At 33.7% G+C, this 11,158-nt stretch overlaps 1 protein-coding gene across 1 annotated transcript; it reads right to left on the reverse strand.

The window, feature by feature from the left end:
* Positions 1–9,313: 9,313 nt before the first annotated feature.
* LOC131612691 (18 kDa seed maturation protein-like) lies at positions 9,314–9,845 on the reverse strand. Its single transcript, XM_058884454.1, has one exon. It carries the CDS (start codon positions 9,748–9,750, stop codon positions 9,442–9,444), a length of 309 nt encoding a protein of 102 aa, XP_058740437.1. The 5' UTR covers positions 9,751–9,845; the 3' UTR covers positions 9,314–9,441.
* Between the last annotated feature and the right edge of the window lie 1,313 nt (positions 9,846–11,158).

Here is an 11,158-nt window from a genome sequence, read left to right on the forward strand (position 1 = left end):
AGAAATTCATTTTTAGCGTAAATTTTGGATATTGTGATTGTATGAACTCTTGTAATTTTGTTACAAATATTATTGGAAGACCAGAGAAATTTTAATCGACAATCATTGGAGACTAGATGAGATGCGAAGTGAGGACGATAGCAGCGAAGTAGTATAAATCTCGTTGTACTTTCGCTCTCTTTCATTTTAATTTTTGTAGAAGGTTTCATGATTAGGTTATTTTAATTGCTTTCTAGAAATTGTATGCTGATAGGATTTACATTGGTAGAAATCTATTATAAATGTATAGGTTTTTTTAGAATTGGTAATTCGAGTTTGTCTTATTGTAGAACTAAATTGAAAACTGTGATTGTAGAATCTTATTCGTATTAGTGATTATAAGATAATACTATTTGTGTAATTGATCAATTATTCAATACTTTGGTAGTTTGTTCATTTTCCAAAATCATTTCCGCTACGCAAAAAAGTTTTCATTTTTGAAACTCTGATAAAACATTTTCAAACTATTCTTCAATAGGACTGATACCTGCATGAAATAGAGAAATCTTTTATCTCTCTCGGTGGGATGTAGAATACTTTTCTTCCCCTGAATCTTGATTGTCCTCTCTCCGACTAGGTGGCTCATCTTATCAATAAGAATTAGAGTCCTTGCATCTTTAAAACATTTTGCTGACCCATCAGTTGTCTCCTTGTACGAGTGTTACCCTTGAGGCAATTTCAAAGTCATTTAAAAATTCTTTGTAGCAAGTAGAGTACTTCCACCTCCCTTCGAAACTTTCTAGAGAGCAAATCCGACCGGATCAAGCAGTCAAAGATGAGAGAACCATTTCTCTACTAAAGTAAACCTGTGAAGGCCTTTTGTTTTCCTTTTTTATGTATTGATTTTATAGTACCTTGTAATGAAAGGGTATGTAAAAATAATTCGTTATAAAATAAAATGTCTTTTTTACCTATTTGAGGTGTTTTATAGGACCTGGAGTGCATAGCTCCGAATATTTGTGAACTTATGAGGCATTCCCTTAAAGTTAATTGAAAGTCACTGGGGTTGTTTTCGACAAAGGTCAGTTCCCCTCCCCTATCAGATAAACACCCGATCAGAGGTAAATGTGTGGGAAATCATCCACGACATCTGAAGTTGCTAGCTGCTAGATGAGGTGGGTCATGATTGCATATTGGGAAATGATTGATATGGATGAACATAAAAAAGGTCTCCGACAACACCTCTGACTTTAGGTGGGGAATAATTTATTTAGTCAGACGTGCAAAGCTTCTCTGAAAACACCCCTCACTTTAAGTGGGAAATTAATTGCTTTAGTCGAACGTGCAAAGCGTCTACGACAATACCCTTCACTTTAAGTGGGGAATTGATTGCTTTAATAGAACGTCCAAAACATCTATAGAAGCACCCTTGACTTTAGGTGGGAAATTGATTAATTTAGTAGAAAGTTCAAAGTGTCTCTGGAAACACCCCTATCTTTATCAGCGCACCCACATCAATATCCTTAGTCGTACGCCACATTTCTTGTTGTTATGCACAACCATAAAGAAGAGAATGTTTCACTAAGCATCAATTTAATTATTATTTCCAGATATATGTGTACATTAGGAGGTAAATGATACATGCATAACATTTGATATGATTAAAGAATAGGAAACATAACAAGGCGAGTCGATCACCGCTTATTCTTTCATTCTCTTTGGCCAATTTAGCCACTTTGTAGAGGATGGATACCCTTCCTATTAAGTTTCCTGGAGAGAGAAACGACTTTGATGTACATGGCTATGCCTTCTCCCTAATTTTTCTAGAGAGCTTGGTATATTTTATTTGCTTCCTCTATATCAGCATTGATGGTTGCAGATTTTCTCTGTAGGTTGTGATATTTAAGCTTGAGGTGCACCGATGGCACAATAACGTCCATTGCAGTTGTAAAAGATCATCCCAAGATGCAGTTGTAAGAACCCTTTCAAGGAACAACAAAAAATTGAGAATTTACTGCCCGGATGTCCTTCCCGTCACCTACGGAAACCATCAGTTCCATATATCTCTAGATACTTGTATTGATTTCGTTCAACAGTTGGAAATTAAATCACAACCTTCGAATGACAACCCGCTTCAGTCCAGCCCCATCTTCTCGAATAACTCCAAGTATATGATGTCATATGAACCAACTTCGCCAATGAGGATCTGAGACAAGTTGAATTTCCTAACCGTAGCAATAGTTACAAGGGAAAAGATCTTGTTGGAAATACCTATGTTCTTCTCCAAGTCCCGGAATCCCAACATAGGTCAGACGTGGACATTTTATCAAAGTACTTCCTTCTTTGTGGTGGACGACCATCATGTCTGCAATCTTCCTCTTTGTGATGCCTTTGGAAGGGAGGTTTTTCTAGGGTGCTCCTCCAATTATGGTGGTGATGTATTACATTTTCCTTTGCTTGCTTCCTTGCTTTCTTCACTTATTTCAGCTTCAACGGTCTTCGATGAAGACTTACCTTTAAGTGAATCCTCTCTATTATGGCCCCCCCTTTGACATACTCAACTAGATGACTCCTCTTAATTATTCCCTCAGCGGCATCTTTAAGTTGGATACAATCGTCGGTGTTGTAGTCGTGGCTCTGATGGAAGCTGCAGATGATCGTCCCAAGATGCAGTTGTAAGTACTCTTTCAAGGAACAAAAAAAATTGAGAATTTACTGCCCAAATTTCCTTCCATTAACCTAAAAAAACCAGTTCCACATATCCCTAGATATACGAGTATTGGTTTTGTTCAACGGATGGCGATAAAAGCCGTTGAACGACAACAACCTGCTTCGGTCCAGTTCCATCTTCTCGAACAACTCCAAGTACAAGATGTCAAAGGAACCAGCATCGTCAATGAGGATCTGAGACAAGTCGAATTTTCCACCAATATCAATGATTATGAGGGAAAAGATCTTGCTGGGAATACTTCTGATATTTTCCAAGTCCTGGAATCCCAACACTGGTCGTGAACTTTTTACCAAAGTGCTTCCTTCCTTGTGGTAGACGGTCATTATTTCTACGATCTTCCTCTTTGTGATTCCTTTTGACGGGAGGTTTTCCTAGGGTTCCCCTCCGATTATGGCGGTGATTAGTGAAGTTTGCATTTGCTTGCTTCCTTGTTCTCTCAACTTGTTTTGATCTCAATGGTCTTCAATGGAGACTTACCTTTAAGTGAATCATCTCTATCCCAATTTCCCCCTTGACATACTCAACTAAATGACCCCCCTTGATTAGTCTCTCAGTGGCATCTTTCAGTTGGATACAATCGTCGGTGTTCTAGTCGTGGCACTGGTTAAACCAGTAGAGGATCGTTCCAAGATGCAGTTGTAAGCACTCTTTCAAGGAACAACAAAAAATTGAGAATTTACCACCCAAATGTCCTTCCTATCACTTACGAAAACCATCAGTTCCACATATCACTAGATAAGGGTATTGGTTCCGTTCAACGGTTGGCGATTAGAGCTTTCGAATGGTAACAACCCACTTTGGTCATGTCATAGGAACCAACGTCGTTAATGAGGATCGAGATGAGTCGAATTTCCCAACCGTAGCAATGATTACAAGAGGGAAAAGATCTCGTTGGAAATACCTTCGATCTTTCTATGAGTCTCGGAATCCTAACATAGAACAGTTGATGAATTTTTACCAAAGTACTTCTTCTTTCCTTGTGGTGGACGACCATCATTTCTGTCTGTGATCTTCCTCTTCATGATGCCTTTGGAGAGGAGGTTTTCCTGGAGTACTCCTCCAATTATGGCGGTGATGTAACGGCGTTTGTCTTTGCTTGCTTCCTTGTTTTCTCCACTTGTTCCGACCTCAGCGGTCTTCGATAGAGACTTACTTTTAAACTCCTTTCTATCCCCTTTCCCCATTGACATCGATAGAGATTTACCTTTAAGTAACTCATTTCTATCCCCTTTCCCCATTGACATCGATAGAGATTTACCTTTTAAGTAACTCCTTTCTATTCCCCTTTAACCATTGATATACTTGACTAGATAACCTCAATGACCTCTCTTGATTAATTCTTGAGTGTTTAAGCTGGATTAACATCTAATAACAGCCTCTATGAATTGTGAATTCTTCAAGTAATATTTTCTTTATTCAAATGTAACTTTTATGATTTTTTGTGTAAAAATCCGATGGAAAACCTAAGATAAATTTCAATTGGTAGAAAATTTTATTTTCGAGCTTAATTTCTCTTCTTTTGTAAGCGGGTAAATTTTATTTTCGAGCTTAATTTCTCTTTTTTTATAAGCGGGTTCGAGTACCCCTAGTACTCGCTCTTGCTTATAAAAAAAAACTGCAAGCTTAGGGCAGCTTCGGTTACAATCCAATTTTTCTTAAATATTAAAGTATGCTTTATTAAGTGAGTTAATTCACATCAAGAAAAATATAAAATTTTAATTGTTAAAAACTAATTATTTAGTTATATTATTTTTATTTATATGTTAATATTTAAAATAATTGTTTTTAAATATTAAATTTTATTAATTTGAAATATTAATTATTTAATTAATATTTTACCTTTTTATTTATATTAAAAAATAAAATATTTGAATTTTAAACAATTAATCCCGAAAACCCTTTCGAAAAGAGTTTTTGATTTAATTATTTATTTCAATTTCTCCGTCCATTCTACAAGTAGGGACTTTGACAACATCATTAAGAAAAAGAAAAAGAAATGAGCTAAAGACAACGACTCAAAAGAAAACATACAACTCACTTAACAACCTTCTTTTATTTATTGCGATATACAATACTACTTAACGGTAAGTACCACCAGTTCCAGTGACGTTCCCGGTGGTTGCCGCAGCGTTCTGTTCACGCGCCGCCTGCTTATCCAGCTCAGCCTGGGCAACCCTTCCTTCTTTCTTCTGTGTTGCCAACTCCTTTTCCAAGGGATCACGTGTCGTCAGCTTCTCAGTCTTCTCTTGGACGTTAGCTTTGGTCTTCTCCATACCAGATTTGGCTGAAGCACCAATGTTAGCTGCTGTTTCTTTGGTCTTCTCCATTTTTAGAATTTACCTTCTTCAACTATGAACTCTGATTTTTATAACGTGATTTTCTTTTTCTTTAGGATATGTTGATGTTGAAGAGCATGGTGCATTCTATCCATTATATAGATTTAGGTATCACTTTGTTTTGTGTACACGTGTTAGATTATAGAACACGTGGTGAGTTGGTGAAGGCCTTTTTACACATGTTGGCAAAACGACTGTGTGGACGACTAAGAATTATAGTAGTAAGGACGTGTGGCAAACCACTACTCTGGGTAAAAATTTGTGTCGGTCGGTCAGTCATCATCATCAAAAAAAAAAAATGCCGCGGTTCGGTTTACTTGTACCAAGTAAATGTTGTTATGTTATGGTTGGTGTTGATTGAAATAAGGCGAATTTTTATTATCCAATTCAAAATTTAGTAAAGATGGTTTTCAACCGTGAAAAAATTTCTCAATAAATGTTCTGAATCAAAATAAAAATCGTTTTCATAATCCTTCTTTTTTAGGATTCGGTCTTTCTTTGAATTAAAATTCCAACTCTCTATTAAGAATATCTTTCGAGTCATTTATGAATGAGAAGAATATTGAATTTAAATGAAATATGATTCATTAATTTAGTGCCATAAGATTTTAGGTAGAGATGTGTTGTTTTTTTTCTCTTGTATTTCTAGAGTATTGGGTGTCTGTTGGTGTATCCTGTTGGTGTTTCCGACTTCCCTAGATTCTCCAATAAATGGTATCAAAATATAGCTCGACTTTGGTTAGGGAGCGGATACTGGATTCGGAATTGAATATAGTTATAAGATGTGAGGACTATGTGAGAGAGAATATTGGGTACATGTGTGGTTAAGTCTCACATCGCCTATGAATGGGTTAAATGTTGGATTTATAAGAGAGATGATTCATTTACTTAATGCCTTAAAATTTTGGGTGGAGATGTGACGCCTCTCTCTCTCTCTCTCTCTCTCTCTCTCTCTCTCTCTCTCTCTCTCTCTCTCTCTCTCTCTCTCTCTCTCTCTCTCTCTCTCTCTCTCTCTCTCTCTCTCTCTCTCTCTCTCTCTCTCTCTCTTATGGTCATATAGCATTGTGTGTCCGTATGTGTTCTGATTTGGTGGGAGTGTTGGATCCTGTTATAAAATGTGGAACTCACACTTGTGTGAGAGAATGTTGAGTGTATATGTGAGTGAGTAAGTCCTACATCGTTTATGAATAATGGAAGGTTGGATTTATAAGAGAACTGATTTATTTTTCTAATACTTTAAATTTAAGGTTTTGAGTGAAAATGTGACATCTTCCTATCTTGCGGTTCTAGAACATTAGACGCCTGTTAGTGTTTCTGATTTTTCCGAACTCTTCAACAGTATTTTATTCATCAAAAAATTATTATTAGTATTATTATTTGAGTAATTTTATTAAAATTAAAATATAATGGTGAATTTAATAAAATCTTAAAAGTAGACTATATATAATTAGTATGTTAGAATCACTTTAAATAATATGATATATTTTACAAAGCGGGATGGATGATTTATGCGGACTAAAAATTTAGGTCCTCCTATTATCATTTTTTTTGAGTTTAGGTCCCCCTATTTTAAAATCCTGAATTTTAGTCCTTATATTTTAGTTTTTTGAGGATTTTGGTCCCCTTGCAAATCCGAAGGCAATTTTTTATGAAATGGAACTCACATTAAGGACATGTTCAACATAAATCTTAAATAAAATTAATTTTTCTTAACATTTCACTTTCGAACTAGCACTGAGACATCATCAATATGAGCGTCATTTCATTTAAAATTGTCTTCGAATTTGCAGGGGGACCAAAATCCTCAAAAAACTAAAATATAGGGACTAAAATTCCGGATTTTAAAATAGGGGGACAAAAACTCAAAAAAAATGATAATAAAGGGACCAAAATTGCAATTAAGCCAAATTTATATGATATTCACCGTCTCTTTGTCAAAAAATGTTTTTATTCTAATGCCAGAGACAGACTTTGACGCAAGGAAAAGTATAAACTCTCTTTTGTGGTTTGAGAATTGAAAGTCGTTTTCCTAGAGGATATCACACCATTTCCTCAAGAGAGAGGCGGAGTTCATTATAGACTTAATCCCAAGGGCTAGGCCAATGTTTGTTATATCATAACAGATGTCTCTGATAGAATTGAAGGAACTAAAGATCCAATTATAAGAGTTGTTTGAGAAGCATTTTATAGACCCAATGTGTCTTCTAGGTGCACCGATGTTGTTAGGGAAGAAGAAAGACTGTGGGATGAAGCTATGCATAGACTACCGCCAATTCAACAAGGTCAATATTAAGAACAAGTATTCCCTTTCTCAGATTAATGACTTATTCGATCAACTTAAGGGAGTCAATATTTTCTTTACTATTACAAAAAACATATATCACCTCGGTTGTTGGAGAAAGGGGTTTCACCAAGGTTGGTTGTATGTGGTAACGAAAGATGTCATAGAAAGCGCACCACTTTCCCTCTCAAGCTAATTTTGTGGTAAAAATTGGATATCACGTTAATTTTCCCTACTTATGGGTATGCCAACCGAGATGAAAAATGGTTGGGTCATAGATTTGATTCCTAGCAAAATCATTTTTGTATTTTGGCGCGTGGATTTTTCCCCACGGTTGTTACATTTAACAAGAGGGATGAGTGTGGGGGGCATAACATTTTACTACAGTAGGTGAAGGGAAAATACGATATAAAACAACAGAATTTTCCCTCCTTTAAATTGATCTTGTAAAATAGTCAAACATGTGTTTTAAAAATCATCATACTTTCATAATATTTTTCTTTAGAGTAATTCTATTTTGTTACGAAACAAATTGGAAAAGAAATGCAAGAATGAGCACATGTCTTTATTTTAGAGTAGAATTTAAAATTTATTTTTCTTCATAATTGAAGGGTTGATTGACTGAATTTTATCTGTTAGTTAGAATTGTGGACCATTTGATGACAAAATGATATATATGAGGACTAAAATCCAAAATCATAAAAAGACATAATATTAGAGTTGTCAATGAATCGAACCAACTCAAAAATAATTTTAAACTCGATTCAATAATTAAATTGTTAAACTAGATTCATGAACCAAATGAACTAAATATGAACAAAAAACTAAGTTCGTTAATTAAATAAGCTGAATTTAAAATATAAGTAATTCAACTCTAATATGAGATGAATTATACTATCTTTAGAAGTAAGTTTAAAATTTTACTCCAAACTTTAACAATATATTTTCTTGATGATATCATTTATATTCTCAAGTGAATAAAAACAATGTCATATCAATTATGTTTTTTAAGGTAATAGTTTAAAAATCATATATTTTTAAAATATCTTTAAATAAAAAATCAATATATCTTCTAATTTTTTTAAATTTAAAATGTACCTTCTAAATTAATAGTTTAAAAATTATATATTTTCTTGTTTAAAAAATATCTTTAAATAAAAAATCAAATATATCTTCTAACTTTTTTTTATTTAAAAAGTACCTTCTAAATTAATAGTTTAAAAATCATATATTTTCTTGTTTAAAAAATATCTTCAACATACCTTTAAATAAAAAATCAAATATATCTTCTAATTTTTTTTAATTTAAAAAGTACCTTCTAAAAATATACACTTTAAGTTTGTAAAATATACGAGGTGAGATAACTTTAACGAATTATTCAACGAATTGAATCGAATCGAATTATTTATGAATAATTTATAGCTGAACTGAGATAACTTTAACGAGTTTGAATCGAATTATTTGCTGAACTGAGATAACTTTAAATAATTTATATTTATAGCTGAGATAACTTTATCGACTGAGATAACTTTAAATAATTTATATTTATAGCTGAGATAACTTTATCTAATTATTTATGAATTTATAGCTGAACTGAGATAACTTTAACAAATTGAACCGAATAAGTTGAACCGAATTATTACATTTTCAACATTACAATAAAGTCAAATAAATTTATAATTTAATATATTAATTATTAAATTAATATATTATTTCATTTGTATTATTAAAAATCAAATATTTAAAATTATTTTTAATGTTAAGTTCAAATTTATCTAAAAAATATAATAATGCAATGAAAAACCTAAATCCTTTTCTGTTCTATAGTCATATTAAATATTAATTATATTTATCACAAAACTGACAATATAATAAATTATATTGGTGTGGGTTTTAATTATATTATTTTAATATTATTTAACAGAAAATTGTTGTCCAATTTTATATTTATTTATTCAAAGTGAAATACAACTGAAAGACAGAAAGTTCATTGAACTTTCACAAGATCAATTAGGAAAGGAAAAAAGAAAAAGAAATGAATCAACGATGAGTCAAAGAAAACAAACATACAACTTAACAACCTTCTTTTATTTATCACGATGACACATTATTACTCAATGGTGATGAGTAGCGCCAGTTCCATGCCCAGTGGCATTTGGATTTCCGCCAGTTCCAGTGGTGTGGTGTCGACCCTGCCCCAAGGTGTTCCCCGCCGTTGCCGCAGCGTTGTGATTACGCGCCGCCTGCTTATCTAGCTCAGCCTGGGCAACCCTTTCATTTTTCTTCTGTGTTGCCAACTTCTTTTCCATGGGATTATGTGCCGTCAACTTCTCAGTCTTCTCTTGGACGTTAGCTTTGGTCTTCTCCAAACCAGATTTGGCTGAAGCACCAATGTTAGCGGCTGTTTCTTTGGTCTTCTCCATTTTTAGAATTTTTACCTTCTTCAACTATGAACTAACTCTGATTTTTATATCGTGATTTTCTTTTTCTTTAGGATATGTTGTTGATGTTAAAGAGCATGATCCATTTTATCCATTATATAGATTTAGATACACTATATTTTGTGTACGCTTGTTAGATTATTGGACACGTGGCAGTTGGTGAAGATCTTTTTATACCTGTTTTGTACCGACATAGTGTACCGACATAGTATGAATGATTAAGAACCTATATTTAACGACGCGTGGCAAACAACCACTTTAAGTGAAGATTTATGTCGGTCAGTCATCATCATCAAAAGAAATATGGCGCGGACCTGTTTGTTGGTAACAAGTGGATCTAAGGTATGTATGGGATTTGAGTTGAGATCTTCTCAATTTCTTCAAAGAAATGGAGAGTGCAATTACTAATAATTTTATCATATATAAAAATTAAAATATATAAAATATATGTCACACTTTTCAATAATATAAATGTATTATATCTCAAAATTTTAGTAATGGTGTTTGTCATTTCTTTAAGAAATGGAGAGGATCCTCTCCCATCGTATGATATAGTATGGTTTGTGTTAACCGAAACTAGTAATTAGGGGTGGGCAATGGTTTGGTTTGGTTCGGTTTTGGGCCCAACACACTGAACCGAACCAATCCACGGGTGAGATAGTAAAGCCCAAATTCCGACCGTTTGTCTATTGGGTATTTTCGAGTTCGGTTTAAAGCGGTTCGGTTTGTAACGTCGATTTTTTTCGGTTAACAAATTACTTGGTCAATTTAATTCTTAAGCCCAAAAATAAAGTGAACAAATTTTTTTTCCAGGTTAATTAACTTTGGAAATTTCTTTGTAGACCCCTCCTCTATGGGGAGAACCCCTGCTGAAAACCCAAAAATACTCCTGCTACGGAGATATGCATCAGCGAAGTATTTTTTTTTAAATTTTCCCAGAATTCGGAGATGCATCTCCGAAAACACGCATTTTGTGGTGTTTTCGGAGATGCATCTCTGAAAGTAATAAAAATTCAAAATAAACGTTGGATTTTAACTGTCAGGTATTTTTTCGGAGATGCGTCTCCGAAAAAATCTATTCATATACAATTTTCCCTCCTTCACTATTTCATCATTTTCATCACAAACCCTCTCCAAAACCTCCATCATTTTCAATCAATTTTTCGTCTCAAAATCAAGTTTCAAACGGTTGATCATACTAAAGGGAGCATAGAAAGCTACAATTTGAGGTAAACATCATTCATTTTATCTCCTATTCCACTACATTGTTGCTGATTTAGGAGACTGAAAACTGCGTCAGTTTGGAAGTACATTTAATAAATCACCTAACAAATTACGGAAATGTACTTCCGAAATAAGGTCTGGCAGAAATAAAAAACAATTTTAACAG

This window comes from Vicia villosa, linkage group LG6 (genome assembly GCF_029867415.1).
Source record: "Vicia villosa cultivar HV-30 ecotype Madison, WI linkage group LG6, Vvil1.0, whole genome shotgun sequence".
Classification (NCBI taxonomy): Eukaryota; Viridiplantae; Streptophyta; class Magnoliopsida; order Fabales; family Fabaceae; genus Vicia; species Vicia villosa.

Excerpts from the sequence above, each read along its gene's own strand:
- LOC131612691 (XM_058884454.1), bottom strand. The coding sequence starts at position 9,750 with ATGGAGAAGACCAAAGAAACAGCCGCTAACATTGGTGCTTCAGCCAAA.